Below are 21,484 nucleotides of genomic sequence, written 5' to 3'. Positions count from 1 at the left end.
ACTTTAAACCCTTGCCCTATAGTTTTAGATTCCCTCACTCTTAGGAAAAAGTCTCCGACTATCCTATTAATCATGATTTTATAAACCTCAGTGAGGTCTTCTCTAAGGCTGCTGTGGTCCAGAGAGATAAACCTAATTTATCCAATAATTATGTCCTTATTAGTACAACTCTCCAATTCCCTGATTTGACTGTTTCTACTAGCCACACTGGCAGTGAGTTTCAGATTATTTGAATTCTTTGCATTAAAACAATTCCTCACTTTGCCTATAGATTTTGCACACCACTTTGAATCTGTGGCATGGTCTTTGAAATATCATCCCACTGGGTCATCTTCAGTAATGAGTCTAAACCTTCAGCATGATGGATTACTTTCCTCAGTTTTCTTTGCTCCAAGGAGAACATCCCTACGTTCCCTGGGCCATTTGGCCCAGTTTGTCAATTCTAGCCACTTCATCCGTCCACATTAATCTGATGCAAAAAATTGGTGGAGTTGTGGATAGTGTTGAAGAATTTAACAGGATATAGACCAGTTGATGAAATGGCAGATGAAGGTTAATTGAAGCATGTACAAAGAATTACACTTTCAGAAGATAGTGGAAGAGTATTATTATATAATCAAGGTGCAAAGCAGGACCCTTAGTGCTAAAACAATAGACTCAATCCTTTGAGTCATGGCACATTCTTCATAAATATTTTCTACACTCTTTTCATCTTAATTATGTTTTTCCAATAGCAGGGTGAGCAAAACAACACAATGTTCTAAGTGCAGCTTCACTGACATTTTGTACAACATCCCAGTGCTATACTCGAGGCTTTAACTAATGAAGACCAGCATGCCAAAAGACTTCTTCAGAAGTGTCTACCTGTGATGCCACTTTCAGGGAACCTGTAACTGAACTTCAAATAGCCTCTGTTTTACAACACTTTCGAAAGCTTGACCACTCACTGTGAAAGTCCTACCTTGATTTGACTTCTCAAAATACAAAACATCTTGCACTTTCTTGAATTAAACTACATTTGCCATTCAACTTACTAAACTGATCAAGATTTGGTTGTAATTCTGGTTAACCTTATTCACTGTCTTAAATTTCCACCTGTTCTAATGTCATCTGCTCACTATTCCTTGTACATTTTCCTCTAATTTATTGATATGGATGACCAGCAACAATAGCCCCAGCACCAGAACATTGAGACACACTAATAGTCAAGGGCCTGTGATATGAAAAACCCCCTTCTGCCATTACCGTTCCCTTCCTACCACCAAAGTAATTCTGTATTCATTTAGCAAGCTCTCACTGAATTGCATGTGATTTAATCTTCTAGAGCAGTCTGTAAAGCAGAACCTTGGAACAGTACAGCACAGGAACAGAGCATTTGGCCCAGAGTATTGTGCCAAACCAGCTAAAAGCAAATCAAAAACACCCAAACACTAATTCCTCCTACCTACACAATGTCCATATTCTGTCATCTTCTTTACATCCAAACATCTCTTTAAAAACCTCTAATGTATTTTCCTCCAGCACCATACCAGGCAGCCATTCAGGGCATCCACGACTCTCTTGAGTAAAAAAAAACCTACCCCTCACATTCCCCTTGAACCTAACCCACCCCCCCCACCACCTTCAATGCATACCCTCTGGTGTTAGACATTTCAATCCTGGGAGACAGATACTTGTCACAGACCTTGCTGAAGTCCATACATGCTAAATATATCGTCCTGCCCCAGTGCCCTTCTTGGTTACTACTTCAAAAAGCTAAAAGAAATTTGTGAGACAGTAAGATGTAGTAATGAATGAAGGGTCTCGGCCTGAAATGTTAACTATTTATTCATTTCCATAGCTATTGCCTGACCTGCTGAGTTCCTCCAGCATTTTGTGTGTAGTTGATCTCCTCTTGAACTCAACCACGAGTTGATCTATAAAGCCTTGTATACATTCTACTGATGCCCCTCTAACCAGCACTAACCTGATTTTTGTAATCTACTTGCATATTGAAATTTCCCATGACTTTCCCATTGTTCTTTTGACATGCATTTTGTATCTCCCATTGTAATTTACAGACCACATCTTTACTACTGTGTGGGGGTCTGTATATAGCTCCCATTGCTTTTTTTTAGCTCTACCCACAATGATTCTACACCTCCCGATCCTATGTCATCTTTTCCTTATGATTTAATTACTTTTTTTTTAACCAGCAGAACCACCCAATCCCTCTGTGTACCTGCCTATCCTTTTGATACAATGTATATCCTTGGACATTGAGCTCCTGGCTATAATCTTCTTTGAGCCATGATTCAGTGATGCCAACCACATCATGCATGCCAATCTGTAACTGTGCTATAAGTCAAGTTGAGTTTATTGTCATTTAACTATACACTTGTATACTGTCAAATAAAACAATGTTTCTCTGAATAGGCACTGTAGTATACAAAACACATATTAACTTATAAAAGTAAGGGTGAAATCTACAGATGGATTGCACCAGAAGTCCCTTTGTAGGGGCTTCTGCTCTGATGCTCAACTGCCCTCATATTAGATGGAGATGCAACTTGTCAGGACAGTCTCAATAGTGCTTCTATAAAATGTAGTTAAAATGTGGGGGAGCCTCACTTTCCCCAATCTCCTTGGGAAATGGATTTGCTGCTGTGCCTTGTCAGGAAGATGTTAAGGAACCAGGTGAGCTAATCCATAATGTGAACTCCCCAGAACTTAACTCTCTCTATAGAGGAGCCATTGTATTGGTAGAGGGGGATGGTTCATCTGCACCTTCCAGAAATCCTTGGTCTTCTCCACATTCAGACTTGGGTTGTTCTCACACCTGTTCACCAGCTGCTACACTTCCTCTCTACTCTAACTCATTGTTGTCATTGATGGGACCAACCGTAACTGTGTCCTCTGGAAACTTGATGATGCAGTTTGAGCTGAATCCTGTGACACAGTCGTGCATCAGCAGTGTGAACAGAATGGGCTGAGCACACAGCCCTGGGGAGTGCCCGTGCTCAGCGTAATGGGACTAGAGATACTGAGTACTGTTCATCTACCTTATCCTGTATAGTGTACATTCAAATATAACACCTTCAGTCCTGTATTCATCACTGTTTTCAGTTTTGTCCACCTTTCACATTGCAACTCATAACTTTGACTGCAATTTTGCCCTATTTTTGCCTGTCCTTGCAAGCAATCTCACTACACATTGCCTCTGTTTGTAACCAACTGCTTTAACCCTCCCGAACAGCTCTGACAACCCTGCCTGCAAAGGTATTGGTGTTCCCTTCGGTTCAGATGTAATCTGCCCCTTTTGTATATGTCATACCTTGCCCTGAAGAGATTCCAGTGATCCATAAGTCTGTGCCCCTGTCCCCTACACCAGTTCCTCAGCCACACATTCATCTGCCAAATCATCCTATTCTTGTCCTCACTGGCACACGGCATAGGCAGCAGTCCAGAGATTACTACCCTGAAGGTCCTGTTTTTCAGCTTTCTACATAGCTCCCTAAAATTTCTCTTCAAGACCTTCTCACCTGTACCTAGACTCTGGCTGCTTACCCTCCCCCTTTAGAATGCTGTGGACTTGATCCAAGACATTCCTGACCCTGGCAGCTGGGAGGCAACATATCTGGGTGCCTCTATCACATCCACAGAATCTCATCTCTGCTCCTCTGACTATGGAATCCCGTATCAGCACTACAGTCCTTTTCATCTCTCCTCTATTCTGAGCCAGAGCCAGACCTTGTCCCCCTCAACAATATCCAAAGTGGTATACTTATTATAGAGGGGAGCGGTCACAGGAGTACTCTGCACTGGCTGCCTATGTCCCTTCTTTCTTTTGACAATCACCCAGTTACCTGCCTCTTGCAACCTAGGGTTGACTACCTGTCTGTAGCTCCTTCCTCAGTTTCCTGTATGAGCTGAAAGTCTTCGAGCAGCAGCTCCAGTTCCTTTAACAATTTCTGTGCGGAGCTGCAGCTTAGTGCACCATAAGACATAGGAGCAGGATTAGGCCATTTGGCCCATCAAGTCTATTCTGCCGGCTGAAGCTTTTTTCCCCTCCTCAGCCAATCTCCCAGAATTCCCACATCTCACACACAGAACAAAACATGTCCCCAGAGGCATTCTCACTGAACTACCTGTACCCTAACAGCCAAGGAATGAAGAATTAAAAAGAAACTTGCCACATACTTGGCTCACACAAACCTGATAAGCTAAAGCCACTCCAACACTAGCCCACTCACATAATGGCTGCTGCTTTGCCCCTGCCCTATTTTTTATTTGTCCTTTCTAATAAATCCTGTTCACTGATTGAGTGCAGTGCAACTCTGAAAACCTGCTGTGAAGCACTGCCTTTTTAAATCTTCAGCCGTGGACCTAAATGAAACCGCTGTTTTGACACTCCAGACAAAACAATCCAAGTTGGACCAATTTTCCCTTGTAGCTAAAACTCTTTAATCCAGGCAACATCATGGTGAATGTTTTCTGCACCCTCCTCAAAACTCTTCCTGTAACGAGGCAACCCGGAATAAACATACCACTTCAGATGAGGTCTGCCCAAAGTTTTATCCAGCTTCAACTGGCTTGTCAACTTTTATACTCAGTGCTTAAACTGATAAAGGCAAGTATACCATATACTTTCTTTTTTTCCTTTTCTAGTGAGTTGCCAGTTTCAGGGAATTATGAACTTGAACCCCAAGATCCATCTTTACAACAATGCTCCCTAGGATCCTCCAATTACTGTATACTTTCCTCTTACTCTTGACCTTTCAAAGTGCAATAGTTCACACTTGTCTGGATTAAACTCCATTTGCTACATCTCCATTGACATTTCCAACTGGTGTATATCTTAATCCCTTTAACATAAGACCACAAGATATAGGAGCAGAATTAGGCCATTTGGCCTATCAAGTCTGCTCTGCCATTTCATCTTGGTTGATCCATTTTTCCTTTTCAGCCCCCATCTACTTACTTGCACCCCCACCCGCATATTCCTTCATGCCTTCAAAATCGATCAAGTATCAATCAAACTCTTTCTTAAATATACCTAAAGGTGGCTTCCACAGCTGCCTGTGGCAAAGAATTCTACAGATTCACCACTCTCTAACTAAAGAAATTTCTTCTCATCTCCATTCTATTCCTAGGCATGTCCTCTGATCTTAGACACTCCCACCATAGGAAATACCCTCTCCACATCCTTTCAAGGCCTTTCACCATTCGATTGGTTTTAATTAGGTCTACCTTCATTCTTCTGAATTCCAGTAAAAACAGGCCCAGAGCCATCGAGCGCTCTTCATGTTACAAGCTGTTTAATCCTGGAATCATTTTTGTGAACCTCTTTTGAACCCTTTCTAGTTTCAGCACATCCTTTCTAAGATAAGGGGCCCAAAACTGCTAACAATGCTCCAAATGCAGCCTTACCAGTGCTATATAAAGTCTCAACATTACATCCTTGCTTTTATATTCTTGTCCTCTTGAAATGAATGCTAACATTGCATTTGTCTTCCTCACCACTGACTCAACCTGCAAATCAGCCCTTGGGGAATCCTGCACAGGGACTCCCAAATCCCTTTGTGCCTCAGATTTTTGAATTTTCTTTCCATTTAGAAAATAGACAACCCTTTCATCTACCAGAGTGCGTGACCAAACACTTCCTGACACTGTGTTCCATTTGCTACTTCTTTGCCTATTCTCCAAATCAAAGTCCTTCTGTAGCCTCTCTACTTCCTCAAAACTATCTGCCTCTTCACCTATCTTCAAAATTGCCATCAATTCCATCATCCAAATCATTGGCATATAATGTGAAAAGAAGCAGCCCCAACACAGACCCCTGTGGAATAACATTAGCCACCAGCAGCCAACCAGAAAAGGCTCCCTTTATTCCCACTGCTTCATCCATGCAAGAATCTTTCCTGTAATACCAAGGACTCATAGCTTGTTAAGCAGCCTCATGTGTGGCACCTTGTCAAAGAGTTCTGTAAATCAGCTGCTTTTCCCTTTGTCTATCCTGATTACTATTTCTTCAAAGAATTTCAACAGATTTGTCAGGCAAGATCGTCTTAATAAAGAGACAAGGTCGTCTCTTAATAAAGAGACAAGGTCTTCTCTTAATAAAGGGATGAGGTGAGGCAGTTGTTGATTGCAAAAGGAGGTATTATGTGTGTGAGGCCAGTTTTCTGTGGTTAGTGTCAGATGTGGGAAGTCCTAGAGTCTCCTGATGTCCCGGATGGCCACATTTGCACCCGGTGCATCAAGATGCAACTCCCTAAGGGACCGTTCGAAGCTCGATGACCTTCGTCTGGTCAGGGAGAGTGAGGAGGTGATAGGAGGTACAGACAGGTGGTCACTCTGGTGCCACGGGAGACAGAGAAATGGGTCACAGTCAGGAAAGGGAAGGGGAAGAGTCAGGTACTAAAGAGTACCCCTGTGGCTGTACCCTTTGACAATAAGTACTCCTGTTTGAGTACTGTTGGGGGGCACAGCCTACCTGGGGGAAGTGACAGTGGCTGTGCCTCTGGCACAGAGTCTGGCCTTGTGGCTCAGAAGGGTAGGGAAAGGAAGAGGAAGGCAGTAGTGATAGGTGACTCTGTAGTCGGGTTCAGATAGGCGATTCTGTTGACGCAGGAAAGAAACTCGGATGTTAGTTTGCCTCCCAGGTGCAAGGATCTGGGATGGTTCTGATCGTGTCCAAGATATCCTGCGGTGGGAGGGAGAACAGCCAGAGGTCGTGGTACATATTGGTACCAATGACATAGGTAGGAAAAGGGAAGAGGTCCTGAAAGAAGACTACAGGGAGTTAAGAAGGAAGTTGAAAAGCAGGACCTCAAAGGTAGTAATCTCGGGATTACTGCCTGTGCCATGCAACAGTGAGAATAGGAATAGAATGAGGTGGAGGATAAATGTGTGGCTGAGGGATTGGAACAGGGGGCAGGGATTCAGATTTCTGGATCATTGGGACCTCTTTCGGGGCAGTTATGACCTGTACAAAAAGGACGGGTTGCACTTGAATCCCAGGGAGGTCAATATCCTGGCGGGCTGGTTTGATAGAGCTGTTGGGTAGGGTTTAAATTAGTTTGGCAGGGGGTGGGAATCAGAATGTGAGTGCAGGGATTAAGGTAGAAGGACAAGGGCATGATGCTATGTGTTCTGAGTTGATGAGGAAGGACAGGCAGGAGACAGAACATAATTGTAGCCAGATAAAGGGGTTGAAATGTGTCTATTTCAATGCTAGGAGTATTAGGAACAAGGAGGATGAACTCAGAGCATGGATTAGTACATGGAACTATGATGTTTTGGCCATTACTGAAACTTGGTTGGAGGAAGGGCAGGATTAGATGATGCAGGTCCCGGGGTTCAGGTGTTTTAAAAGGAAAGGATGGGAGGTAGAAAAGGCGGGGGGGGGGAAGGAATGGCATTGCTAGTCAGGCAATAGCTGGTCAGGTTATAGAAAGGGAGGGTGTAGCAGAAGGAGTGTCCACAGAGTCAGTCTGGGTGGAAGTCAGAAATAGGAAGGGATCAATCACTGTGCTGGGATTAGTCTATAGGCCCCCAAATAGCCCTCGGGACACCAAGGAGCAGATAAGCAGGCAGATTTTAGAATGGTGCAGAAAACACAGGGTAGTAGTTATGGGTGATTTCAACTTCCCTCATATTGACTGGCACCTCCTGAGTGCAAGGGGGATAGATGGGGCTGAATTTGTCAGGTGTGTTCAAGAAGGATTCCTGACACAGTATGTGGACCGGCCAATGAGAGGAGAGGCTATACTGGATCTAGTTCTGGGTAATGAACCTGGTCAGATGACAGACCTCTTGGTGGGGGAGCATTTTGGTGAGAGTGACCACAACTCCCTTAGCTTCAGCATAGCTATGGAAATGGATGAAGTCAGACGAAATGGTAAAGTGCTTAACTGGGGAAGGGCTAACTTTGAAGGGATGAGGTGGGAACTAGTGAAAGTAAATTGGAAGCAGACGTTCAAAGGGGAAAGTACAGAAGTAATGTGGCAGAAGTTTAGGGACCACTTGAGCTGGGATCAGGATAGGTTTGTCCCTCTGAGGCAAGGAAAAAATGGTAGGCAGAGGGAACTGTGGCTGACAAAACATGTGAGGCAACTCGTCAAGAGGAAAAAGGAAGCATATGTTAGATAGAAGAAGCAGGAAGTAGGAGGGGCTTATGAGAAATATAGGGTAGCCAGGAAGGAGCTAAAGAATGAACTTAGGAGAGCTCGAAGGGGGCATGAGAAAGCCTTTACATATAGGATTAAGGAGAACCCCAAGGCGTTCTATGCGAATGTGAAGAATAGGAGGATGACGAGAACGAAGGTGGGACTGCTAAAGGATAAAGTGGGCAACATGTGCCTGGAAACGGAGGAGGTTGGGGAGGTCCTAGATGAATACTTTGCCTCAGTATTCACAAGTGAAAGGGATCTTGATCAGGATGAGGTCACAGTCGAGCAGGCCTGTGTGCTGGACAATGTGGAGATTAAGGAAAAAGTAGTGCTGGATCTTCTTAAACACATTAAGATTGATAAATCCCTAGGGCCAGATATGATACACCCCAGGTTGTTGTGGGAATTGAGAGAAGAGATCACAGGAGCATTAGCTATGATCTTGGAATCCTCTTTAGCTGCAGGGGAAATGCAGGAGGACTGGAGAATGGCAAATGTAGTTCCCTTGTTTAAAAAAGGTAATAGGGAGAAACCTGGGAACTATAGACAGGTGAGTCTTACGTCGGTGGTATGCAAACTACAGGAAAGGATTCTTAAGGATAGGATGTACAAGCATTTGGAGAAGTACACTCTGCTCATGGATAGTCAACGTGGCTTTGTGAAGGGAAGATTGTGTCTCATGAGCCTGATTGAGTTTTATGAAGAGGTAACAAAAGAAATTGATGAGGGTAGGGCAGTGGATGTGGTCTACATGGACTTTAGCAAAGCATTTGACAAGATCCCTCATGAGAGACTCATCCAGAAAGTCATGAGGCATGGGATAAGTGGAACCTTGGCTGTTTGGATTAAAAAATTGGCTTAAAGGAAGAAAGCAGGGTAGTTGTGGAAGGAAAGTATTCTGCCTGGAGGTCAGTGACTAGTGGAGTGCCGCAGGGATCTGTCCTGGGACCCCTGCTATTTGTGATTTTTATAAATAACCTGGATGTAGAGGTGGAAGGATGGGTGAGTAAGTTTGAGGATGACACGAAGATTGGAGGAGTTGTGAATGGAGCTGTAGGTGGTCGAAGGTTACGAGAGGATATAGACAGGCTGTAGAGTTAGGCAGAAAAATGGCAGATGGAGTTCAATCCGGACAAGTGTGAGGTGATGCATTTTGGAAGGACAAACCAGAAGACTGAGTACAGGATTAATGGTCAATTACTTAAGAGTGTGGTTGAACAAAGGGACCTTGGGGTTCAAATCCATACATCCCTCAGGGTTGCTGCGCAGGTTGATAGGGTAGTTAAAAAGGCCTATGGAATGCTAGGCTTCATTAACAGGGGGATTGAGTTCAAGAGTAGAGAGGTCATGTTGCAACTCTACAAATCTCTGGTGAGACTGCACTTAGAGTATTGTGTTGAATTCTGGTCACCTCATTATAGTAAGCTATGGAGAGGGTGCAGAGGAGATTTACCAGGATGTTGCCTGGATTGGACAATAAGTCATATGAAGCAAGGTTAGCAGAGCTGGGACTTTTCTCTTTGGAGCGTAGAAGAATGAGAGGGGTCTTGATAGATGTCTACAAGATTATGAGAGGCATAGATAGGGTGGATAGTCAGTACCTGTTTCCCAGGGCACCAATAGCAAACACCATAGGTACAAAATTAAGGGAGGGAAGTTTAGTGGAGACATCGCGGTAAGTTTTTTACACAGAGAGTTGTGAGTGCCTGGAATGACTTGCCACGGATGATGGTGGGGGCTCAAATATTAGGGGTATTTAAGAGCCTCTTGGACAAGCATATGGATGAAAGAAAAATGGAGGGTTATGGGGAAGTGTGGGTTTAGTACTTTTTTTAAGGATTATATGGGTCAGCATAACATGGAGGGCTGAAGGGCCTGTACTGTGCTGTAGTGTTCTATGGTTAAAGTGATGCTGACTATGGCCTATTTTATCACATGCCACCAAGTACCCTGAAACCACATCCTTAACAATTGATTCCAACATCTTCCCAACCACTGTGGTCAGACTAACTGGCCTATAATTTTCTTTTTTTTCCTGCCTCTTTTCCTTCTTGAAGAATGGAATAACATTTGCAATTTTCCAATCTTCAAGAACAATTACAGATTCTAGAAAATTCTGGAACTGTAAGAGATAGCAGAGGTACTCAATGAATACTTTGCTTCAGTAGTCACTATGGAAAAGGATCTTGGTGATTGTAGGGATGACTTGTAGCGAACTGAAAAGCTTGAGCATGTAGATATTAAGGAAGATGTGCTGGAGCTTCTGGAAAGCATCAAGTTGAATAAGTCATCAGGACCGAATGGGATGTACCCCAGGCTACTGTGGGAAGCAAGGGAGGAGATTGCTGAGCCTCTGGCGATGATCTTTCCATCATCAATGAGAGGTTCCGGAGCATTGGAAAGTTACGGATGTTGTTCCCTTATTCAAGAAAGGGAATATAGATAGACCAGGAAATTATGGACTGGTGAGTTTTGCTTCAGTGGTCGGTAAGTTGATAGAAAAGATCCTGAGAAGCAGGATTTATGAATATTTGGAGAGGTATAATAGGATTAGGAATAGTCAGCACGGCTTTGTCGGAGGCAGGTCGTGTCTTACAAGCCTGATTGAATTTTTTGAGGATGTGACTAAACACATTGATGAAGGTAGAGCCATAGATTTAGTCTATATGGATATGGATTTCAGCAAGGCAATTGATAAGGTACCACATGCAAAGCTTATTGAGAAAGTAAGGAGGCATGGGATCCAAGGGGATCTTGCTTTGTGGATCCAGAACTGGCTTGCTCACAGAAGGCAAAGAGTGGTTGCAGATGGGTCATATTCTGCATGGTGGTCGGTGACCAGTGGTGTGTCTCAGAGATGTGTTCTGGGACCCCTACTCTTTGTGATTTTTATAAATGACTTGGATAAGGAAGTGGAGTGATGGGTTAGTAAATTTGCTAATGACACAAAGGTTGGAGGTGTTGTGGATAGTGTGGAGGGCAGTCAGTGTTTACAATGGAACATTGATAGGGTGCAAAACTGGGCTGAGAACTGGTAGATGGAGTTCAACCCAGATAAGTGTGAGGTGATTCATTTTGTTAGGTCAAATATCATGGCAGAATATAGCATTAATGGTAAGACTCTTGGCTCTGTGGAGGACCAGAGGGATCTTGGGCTCCGGGTCCATAGGACACTCAAAGCTGCTATGCAGGTTGATTCTGTGGTTAAGAAGGCATACGGTGCATTGGCCTTCATCAACTGTGGGATTGACTTTAAGAGCCGAGAGGTAATGTTGCAGCTATAGAGGACCCTGGTCAGACCCCACTTGGAGTACTATGCTCAGTTCTGGTTGCCTCACTACAGGAAGGATTTGGAAACCATAGAAAGGGTGCAGAGGAGTTTTACAAGGATGTTGCCTGGATTGGGGAGCATGCCTTATGAGAATAGGTTGAGTGAACTTGGTCTTTTCTCCTTGGAGTGAAGGAGGATGAGAGGTGACCTGATAGAGGTGTACAAGATAATGAGAGGCGTTGATCGTGTGGATAGCCGGAAGCCTTTTCCCAGGGCTGAAATGGCTAGCATGAGAGGGCATAGTTTTAAGGTGCTTGGAAGTAGGTACAGAGGAGATGTTGGGTAAGTTTTTTTTTAATGCAGAGAGTGGTGAGTGCGTGGAATGGGTTACTGGTGGAGGCGGAAACGATAGGGTCTTTTAAGAGACTCCTGGATAGGGACATGGAACATAGAGTGCTATGGGTAAGCCTAGTTAGTTCTAAGATAAGGACATGTTCAGCACAGTTTTTGTGGGCCGAAGGGCCTGTATTCTGCTCTAGTTTTTCTATGTTTCTATCATTACTAATGCCTTCATAATTCAACTGCCTCTTTCAGAACCTTGGGGTAGTTAAGTCCAGGTGAGTTATCTACCATCAGATCTTCCAGTTTCTCAAGAACCATCTCCTTAGTATTGGTAACTTCGCATGCTTCATGACCTCTGACACCTGGACACTCTAGCTGCTCTGCCATCATCCTTGCCAATGTTCTTTTCTAATCAATTCTGACAAACTCCTTTCTCATGCTTCTGTAATTCTCTTTACTCTACTATCATACTGATACTTCTGACTTTAGCTTCTCCTCAAATTTCAGGGTGAATGTGATCAAATTACGATCACTTGCCCCTAAGAGTTCTTTTACCTTATGCTCTGTAATCAATTCTGGATCATTTCACTACAACCAACCCAGAATAAAATTCTCTTAGTGAATTCAACCACAAGCTGCTCTAAGAAGCCATCTCGAGGGCACTCTTAAAAACTCCCCCTTCTGAAATCCAGTATCAACCTGGTTTTCCCAAATCTTCCTCAATATTGAAATCTCCAATGACGATTGTAACATCGCCCTTTTGGCATGCATTTTCTATCTTCTGTTCTAATTTGTTGACTATATCCTTACTACTGTTTTGGAGTCTGTATATACTCCCATCAGGGTTTTTTATTTACCCTTGCAGTTCCTTAGCTCTATCCACAATGGTTCAAACCTTCTGACCTTATATCACCTCTTACTAATGTTTTGATTTCAGTTTTTACCAACAGAGCAATGCCACCCCCTCTGCCTTTCTCCTGTCTGTCCTTTCGATATAGTGTGTATCCTTAGACATTAAGCTCCCAGCTGTAATCTTCTTTCAGCCATGATTCAATGATACTTACAGCACCATACCTGCCAATCTGCAACTGTGCCTCAAGCTCATTGACCTTATTCTGTGTACTGCGCACATTCAAATATAACAACTTCAGTCTTGTGTTCACCCTTTTTGATTTTGTCTGCTTTTTACATTTTAACTTATCCAGTTGTCTTCAATTTTGCCTATCAACAGCCTCTCCTCACTATGCATTGCCTCTGTTTGTAAACCAGCTATCTTATCTTCAGCACGCACATCTGCCTTTGCTATGGTATTTCAATCTTTCCTTTTAACTCGGGTATTCCGGACCCAGAAATATCCTTGTAAATTTTCTCTCTATTCTTCCAACCTTATTTACATCTTTCCTGAGGAAGGTGACCAAAATTGCATATGATACTCCAAATTGCGCCTCACCAATGCCTTATACAACTTCAACATAGCATCCCATCTCTTGTACTCAATGCTTTGATTTTTGAATGCCAATGTTCCAAAATCTACCTTTATGGCCCCATCTAGCTGTGACGCCCCTTTCCACAAATGATGAGCCTGTATTGCCAGATCCCTTTATTCTGCTGCATTCCTCAGTGCCCTACCGTTCACTATGTAAGACAAACCCTAGTTGGTTTTCTCAAAGGGCAACATATCACACTCGTCTGCATTAAATTCCATCTGCTATTTTTTATCCCATTTTTTTCCAGATCCTGCTGCAAGCTTTGATAGTCTTCACACTATCCTCTATACCCCTAATTTTGGTGTTTGCAAATTTGCTGATCTAGTCTTCCTATTTCTGGCCTCACTAGTTCATGGTGCAAGTAGCAGTACTGAGATCACAACTCTGGAGGTCCTGTCCTTTTACTTAGCATCTAACTCCCTGAACTCACTTTCAGGACCTAGTCCCCCATCCTACCCATGACATTAGTAGTGACACATGACCTTGAGCTGTTCACCTTCCCACTTAAGAATGCCGCAGACTTGATCCAAGATGTCCCTGACCTTGGTACCTGGGAGGCAACAAACCATATGGGAATCTCGTGTTCATCCACAGAACTTCCTTTCAATTCCCCTCACCGAAGAATCCCATATAGCATAGAACATTACAGCACAGAAACAGGCCTTTTGGCCCTTCTTGGCTGTGCAAAACCATTTTTCTGCCCAGTCCCACTGACCTAAACCTGGACCATATTCCTCCATGCTCCTCTCATCCATGTACCTGTCCAAGTTTTTCTTAAATGTTAAAAGTGAACCCACATTTACCACTTCATCTGGCAGCTCATTCCACACTCCCACCACTTCTCTGTGTGAAGAAGCCCCCCTCCATGTTCCCTTTAAACTTTTTCCCTTTCACCCTTGACCCATGTCCTCTAGTTTTTTTTCTCCCCTAACCTCAGTGGAAAAAGCCTGCTTGCATTCACTCTATCTATACCCATCATAATGTTATATACCTCTATCAAATCTCCCCTCATTCTCCTACATTCCAGGAAATAAAGTCCTAACCTATTCAACTTTTCTCTGTAACTCAGTTTCTCAAGTCCCAGCAACATCCTTGTAAGCCTTCTCTGCACTCTTTCAACCTTATTAGTATCCTTCCTGTAATTTAATATCCTCTCTTATCACTACAGATCACCTCTTCTCCCCCATTCCTTTCTGACCCACAGATCCAGGCTCAGTGCCAGAGACCTGGTCACTGCGGCTTCTTCCTTGTACATCGTCCACACTCCTCCCTCCCCAAACAGTATCTAGAGTGGTATACTTATTATTGAGGGAACAGCCACTAGCTGCCTATTCCCTCTTGTTTTCCTGGCAGTCACCCAGGTACCTGACTCCTACAACTTAGAGATGAGGAACTCCCTGTAGTTCTTATCTACATCTTCCTTATTCCCCTGTGTGAACTGGAGGTCATTGAGCTGCAGCTCCAGTTCCTTAACACAGTCTGTAAGGAGCTGCAGGTCTCCGCTCTTCGCACAAGAGTAATTGACAGGGAGACTGGAGGTCTCTCAAAGTTCCCACATCTCACACAAAGAATATAGCACTAATTCTGGTCCCAATGTCAGCACATTAGCTTTGTACTAATAGAAAATAAAGTACTGTTACTCAGAGCCTGCAACTGTGCTTGTCTAAGCCTGTTGAGCCAAAGCTGGACCACTTTAACTCTGGTCCTCTCGCGCGACTGTGTTCTATATAAATTGTGTTTGGAAACATGTTAGAGTTATGATTATGTTTTATCAGAACTACTTGTAAAGGATATTCTATGTTTCCTTTTAGCCTTTTATATTCCTCAGAGACCCTGATTTATCAAAATCTAGAAATGTAATTGCAGTAATTGTGGAAGAGCTGTTGCCCACAACTGCTCCTTACTCTGTCTAATTCCATACAGCAATGAATGAATATAGTAAGAAGATAAATTTGCAGGATTGTGGGAATAAGCACAGCAATAAGAAGGAGTAACACACAAATACTGGAGGAACTCAGCAGGTCAGGCAGCATCTATGGCAAGGAATAAACAATTGATGTTTCATCCTGAGACCTAAGTCCAGACCTGCTGACTTCCTCCAGGATTTTGTATGTGTTACTCTGGATTTCCAACATCTGCAGAATCTCTTGTGTATGCATTAAGAAGGAACATGTGCAGTGACTTCCTGCATCCCTGATGATACAGAATTTGAAATGGGGGCATAAGTCAAGTACCCATGAGTATATTGGTATCGTTTGCACTCCCTCAATAGGAGTGACACAAAAAGTACAGTCAGTCATGCCTTACGAGCCTAACTGAATTTTTTGAGAATGTGACTCAGCACGTTGATGAAGGTAGAGCCGTAGATGTAGTGTATGTGGATTTTAGCAAGGCATTTGATAAGGTACCCCATGCAAGGCTTATTGAGAAAGTAAGGAGGCATGGGATCCAAGGGGACATTGCTTTGTAGGTCCAGAACTGGCTTGCCCACACAAGGCAAAGAGTGGTTGTAGACTGGTCATATTTTGCATGGAGGCCGGTGACTAGTGGTGTGTCTCAGGGATTTGTTCTGGGACCCCTACTCTTTGTGATTTTTATAAATGACCTGGATGAGGAAGTGGAGGGATGGATTAGTAAATTTGCTGATGACAGAAAGGTTGGGTATGTTGTGGATAGTTTGGAGAGCTGTCAGAGGTTACAATGGAACATTGATAGGATGCAAAACTGGGCTGAGAATTGGCAGGTGGATTTCAACCCAGATAAGTGTGAGGTGATTCATTTTGGTAGGTCAAATATCATGGCAGAATATAGCATTAATGGTTAGACTCTTGGCAGTGTGGAGGACCAGAGGGATCTTGGGGTCCAAGTCCATAGGGGCATTCAAAACAGCTGCGCAGGTTGACTCTGGTTAAGAAGGCAAACGGTGCATTGGCCTTCATCAACTGTGGGATTGAGTTTAAGAGCCGAGAGGTAATGTTGCAGCTATATAGGACCCTGGTCAGACCCCACTTGGAGTACTGTGCTCAGTTCTGGTCGCCTCTCTATAGGAAGGATGTGGAAACCATGGAAAGGGTGCAGAGGAGATTTAGAAGGATGTTACCTGGATTGGGGAGCATGCCTTATGAGAATAGGTTGAGTGAACTTGGCCTTTTTTCCTTGGAGCAATGGAGAATGAGAGGTGACCTGATAGAGATGCATAAGATAATGAGAGGCATTGACCGTGTGAATAGTCAGAGGCTTTTTCCCCAGGGATGAAATGGCTAGCACAAGAGGGCATAGTTTTAAGGTACTTGGAAGTAGGTACAGAGGAGATGTCAGGGGTAAGTTCTTTTTTTATGCAGAGAGTAGTGAGTGTATTGAATGGGCTGCCAGTGGTGGAAACATTAGGGTCTTTTAAAAGACTCCTGGATGGCTACATGGAGCTTAGAAACATAGGGGGCTATGGGTAAAGCCTAGGTAGTTCTAAGGTAGGGACATGTTCAGCACATCTTTGTGGGCCGAAGGGCCTGAATTGTGCTGTATGTTTTCTATGTTTCTGTTTTTGTTGGGTATCGGGCACCTCAGACCTGCTTTGCCATTCATCCGGATCAACACTGCCCTTTTACCTTAGTTCCATTTTCCAGCACAAAATTCAATCGACCTCCATTTCAAATTGACTCAGTTATTGAGCATCCACAGCCCTCCCGTAATGGCTGGAGACAGGCACTGTCTTGAGTACATCCATTGTAACTCCTAAATCTGTACTCTGAACAGTTCAAAACATTCTGCAGGAGTTAATCCTAAGTCACTTCTGGTCAGTCTAAATCCTAGGATTGCATGGAGAGGGGAAAATGTTTCTTTTTTTTATTTTAAACACTTATTTTTCTTTTCTAGAGTTGGATATAGTGGGATTTATAAAAATTGCTGATATCGCCAGTCCCCCTGTTCTCTCTCGGCATTTGGTCTTACCTGTAGCTCCGAATAAAGGTGAGTTCTTGCACTGGGTATTGATGGAGAATCCTGTCATTGACTGAGTAGAAAAACAGAAGATGTCAGAAACATTCAGTATTCAAGTGCATGTTTCACATTGAAGTTCCTTCATTAGAACCGGAAACATGAGAAAACAATTCACACAATTTGCCCAAAGGTTGGGGAAGGATGGGGGCAAAAGGGGATAATTGTGACATGACACCAGATTTGCCAGGTGATTCCAGTGCTTAATAAGCCATCTAGCCAATGGATTAATGAGTACATTTGGAGAGAAAATAAATGAAGGGATGTGTAAAAGCTGTTAAATGCATATCAGAGTTGACACTGACACTGAACCAAAACGAGAATTTAAGAAATGCCAGCAGATCTAGCAGTACCTGTGGCATGAGGAAAGTTTTAACCTTCTCTACAAGTAGCCAAAATGTGAAGCAGTTGCCTATCAGGAATGCTGTAGAGCATTACTACATTACACAGGGCAGACTTTCTTGTCCAACCTTGTTGGTCAATTCATACAAGAAACTATGATTCACTACCCTCATGCGCCATTTCTTTCGGGAATAGTTTTTGGCCAGTTTCTGAGTACAGCAGTGTGAACCAGAATTTCTTGTTTGGAGAGGGCATCATGCCCTCGGGGATTTTTCACAACAGGAAAGGATCTTGGCATTTGTAGGGATGATTTACAGTAGATTGAAAAGCTTGAGCATATAGATATTAAGAAAGAGGATGTGCTGAAGATTTTGAAAAGCATCAAGTTGGGTAAGTCTCTGGGACCGGATGAGCGGTACCCCAGGCTACTGTGGGAGGCAAGAGAGGAAATTGCTGAGCCTCTGGCAATGATCCTTGCATCATCAATGGGGACGGAAGAGGTTCTGGAGGATTAAAGGGTTGCGGATGTTGTTCCCTTATTCAAGAAAGGGAGTAGAGATAGCCCAGGAAATTATAGACCAGTGAGTCTTATTTCAGTGGATGGTAAGTTGATGGAAAAGATCCTGAGAGGCAGGATTTATGAACATTGGGAGAGGCATAACATGATTAGGAATAGTCAGCATGGCTTTGTCAAAGGCAGGTCATGCGTTACGAGCCTGATTGAATTTTTTGAAGATGTGACGAAACACATTGGTGAAGGTAGAGCAGTAGATGTAGTGTAAATGGATTTCAGCAAGGCATTTGATAAAGTATCCCATGCAAGGCTTATTGAGAAATTAAGATGACATGGGATCCAAGGGGATCTTGCTTTGTGGATCCAGAATTGACTTGCCCATAGAAGGCAAAGAGTGGTTGTAGACAGGTCATATTCTGCATGGAGGTTGGTGACCAGTGGTGTACCTCAGAGATCTGGGAGCCCTACTCTTCGTGATTTTTATAAATGACCTGGATGAGGAAGTGAAGGGATGGGTTAGTAAACTTGCTGATGACACAAAGGTTGGGGGTGCTGTGGATAGTGTGGAGGGCTGTCAGGTTACAGCGGGACTTCGATAGGATGCAAAACTGGGCTGAGAAATGGCAGATGGAGTTCAACCCAGATAAATATGAGGTGGTTCATTTTGGTAGGTCAAATATGATGGCAGAATATAGTATGAATGGTAAAACTCTTGGGAGTGTGGAGGATCAGATGGATCTTGGGGATCCTTTCAATCACCTCCTCGCTGTCCCTGACCAGGCGAAGGTCATCGAGCTGCATCTACAGTTCCCTAACACAGTCCCTTATTAGGAGCTGCAGCTCGACACACCGGGTGCAGATATGGCCATCTGGGAGGCTGGGAGACTCCAGGACCTCCCACATCTTGACACTGAGCACAGAAAACTGGCTTCACACACATACTGCTTCCTTTCCGCAGTTAACACAGTTAATCCTTCCTCACCTCGTCCTGTTACCGCCTAAGCCCATTGAGCCAAAGCCTTACCACTCTGCTGCCTCTCACTCCGCTGCCCGCTGGATATAATGATCTTTTTAAACCTTTCCCGCTCTACTGGCTGACGTGATGTGCCTGCGCAGTCCTGCCTCTCTTTTACTCCAAGCAGTAAAACTGCTTTTGCTCTGGAAATCCTTAGCCATTTACCTGCAGCCTTCTTGCTCCAAATCAAAAACTGCAGAAGACTTCTTGCCTTTTTAAACCTTTCTATGACTCCAGCCAGGTTCCTTTGAATAAATTCATGTTCAATTACCATCAGCGTGTAACCTGTAGTACCAGACGTCCCAACACTAAGATAAGGGATGTATACAGTTCCATGCCCAGACCACATTTCAGGAAATCTGATCACTCAGCTGTCCTTCAACCTGCATACAGGCAGAGGCTAAAGAGCAAGGCTTCAGAGGAAAGACGACAAAGAGGTGGTCATGGGAAGTGGGGGAACGACTATGGGACTCCCTTGAGTCAGTTGACTAGTTCATGTTCAAGGGATCATCTGTGGATCTGAATTAATACAAAGTGATTGTCATGGACTTGTAGATGAGTGTGTCCCCATAAAGTCGTTCGGTCTTCCCCAACCAGAAGCCCAGAATGAACCATGAGAACTGCGCTTTTGTGAAAATTAGAGGCATACAAATCTGGTGACCAAGAAAGTTAAGAGGTCCAGGTATGAACTCCAGAAAGCCATCTCACAAGCAAAGTGGCAATTCTGGACTAAACTTGAATTGCTGGAGGATGCTGGACAGTTGTGGCAGGGCTCAAATACTATCATCTCTTATAAAGTAAAATCCAGTGACGTGTGATAACAGTGCTTCGCTTCCAGATGACCTCAATGTCTTCTATGCTTGCTTTGACCATCAAAACATAAAGGAACCATCATGAACTTCCACAGCCCCTGATGATACTATGATTTTGGTCTTTGAGGCTGATGTGCAAGCAACTTTCAGGAGGATGAACCCACGCAAAGCATCTGGCCCAGATGGGGTTCCTGACCAACTGCAAAAGACCTATGCTGATCAGCTGGCTGGAGTGTTCACTGAGATTTTTAATTTCTTGCATAAACTGTCTGAGGTACCCACCTGCTTCAAGCAGGCTTCGCTTATACTGGTGCCTAAGAAGAATATGTAACCTGCCTTGATGACTATCATCCAGTAGCACTTGCATCCACAATTATCAAGTGTTTTAGACCGTAAGACATAGGAGCAGAATTAGGCCATCTGACCCATCGAGTCTGTAGCACCATTCAGTCATGGCTGAACCATTTTTTCATCTCGTTCTCAACCTCCATTCCTGGCCTTCTCTGCATAACCTTTGATGCCATGTACAATCAAAAAGCTATCAATCTCTGTCTTAAATACACCCAACGACTTGGCCTCCACAGCTGCATGTGGCAACAAATTCCACAAATTCACCACCCTTTAGCTAAAGAAATTTCTCTGCATCTCTGTTCTGAAAGGGTGCCCCTTTATCCTGAGGCTGTGCCCTCTTGTCCTAGTCGCTCACCATGGGAAACATCCTTTCCACATCTACTCTATGTAGTTTCAAAAGGTTTCAATGAGATTTCCCCCTCATCCTTCTGAATTCCAGCGAGTACAGACCAGAGCCGTCAAATGTTCTTTGTATGATAACCCTTTCATTCCTGGAATCATCCTTGTGAACCTCCTCTGGACCCTCACCAACGCCAGCACATGTTTTCTAAGACGAGGGGCCCAAAACTGTTCACAATACTCAATGTGAGGCCTCACCAGTGCCTGAAAAGCCTCAGCAATACATCCTTGCTCTTGTATTCTAGACCTCTTGAAATGAATGCTAACATGGCATTTGCCTTCCTCACCACTGACTCCACCTGCAGGTTAACCTTTAGGGTGTTCTGCACTAGGACTCCCAAGTGCCTCTGCTCCTCAGATTCCTGGATTTTCTCCCTGTTTAGAAAATAGTCCACACATATATTTCTTCTGCCGAAGTGCATGATCGTGCATTTTCGAACATTGTATTTCATTTGCAATTTTCTTGCCCATTGTCCTAATCTGTCTGTCCTTCTGCAGCCTACCTGTTTCCGCATCACTACCTGCCCCTCCACCAATCTTCGTATCATCTGCAAAGCCGTCTATTCCCTCATCCAAAACATTGATATACAGCATAAAAAGAAGTGGTTGCAACACTGACCCCTGCAGAACATCACTAGTCACTGGCAGCCAACCAGAAAAGGATCTTCCTACCAATTAGCCAATGTTCTAACCATGTTAATAACTTTCCTGAAAAGCTGTGGGCTCTTAACTTGGTGGTACCTTGTAAAAGGCCTTCTGGAAATATACAACATCCACTGCATCCCCTTTATCTATCCTATTTGTG

General features: G+C 43.7%; 1 protein-coding gene across 4 annotated transcripts in view; it reads left to right on the top strand.

The window, feature by feature from the left end:
* The window catches only part of ints14 (integrator complex subunit 14), a 146,077-nt gene that overhangs the window by 7,971 nt on the left and 116,622 nt on the right, over window positions 1-21,484 (top strand). For all 4 annotated transcript variants that reach the window (XM_059953155.1, XM_059953154.1, XM_059953153.1 and 1 more), the window contains one exon: window positions 17,127-17,219. In XM_059953155.1, coding sequence (XP_059809138.1) covers window positions 17,127-17,219 — 93 coding nt within the window. The remainder of the gene's footprint in view (window positions 1-17,126; window positions 17,220-21,484) is intronic.

Source organism: Hypanus sabinus, chromosome 28 (assembly GCF_030144855.1).
Source record: "Hypanus sabinus isolate sHypSab1 chromosome 28, sHypSab1.hap1, whole genome shotgun sequence".
NCBI classification, from domain to species: Eukaryota; Metazoa; Chordata; class Chondrichthyes; order Myliobatiformes; family Dasyatidae; genus Hypanus; species Hypanus sabinus.
Note: the sequence above shows the minus strand (reverse complement) of the source record. Positions and strands in the feature narration are given on the sequence as shown.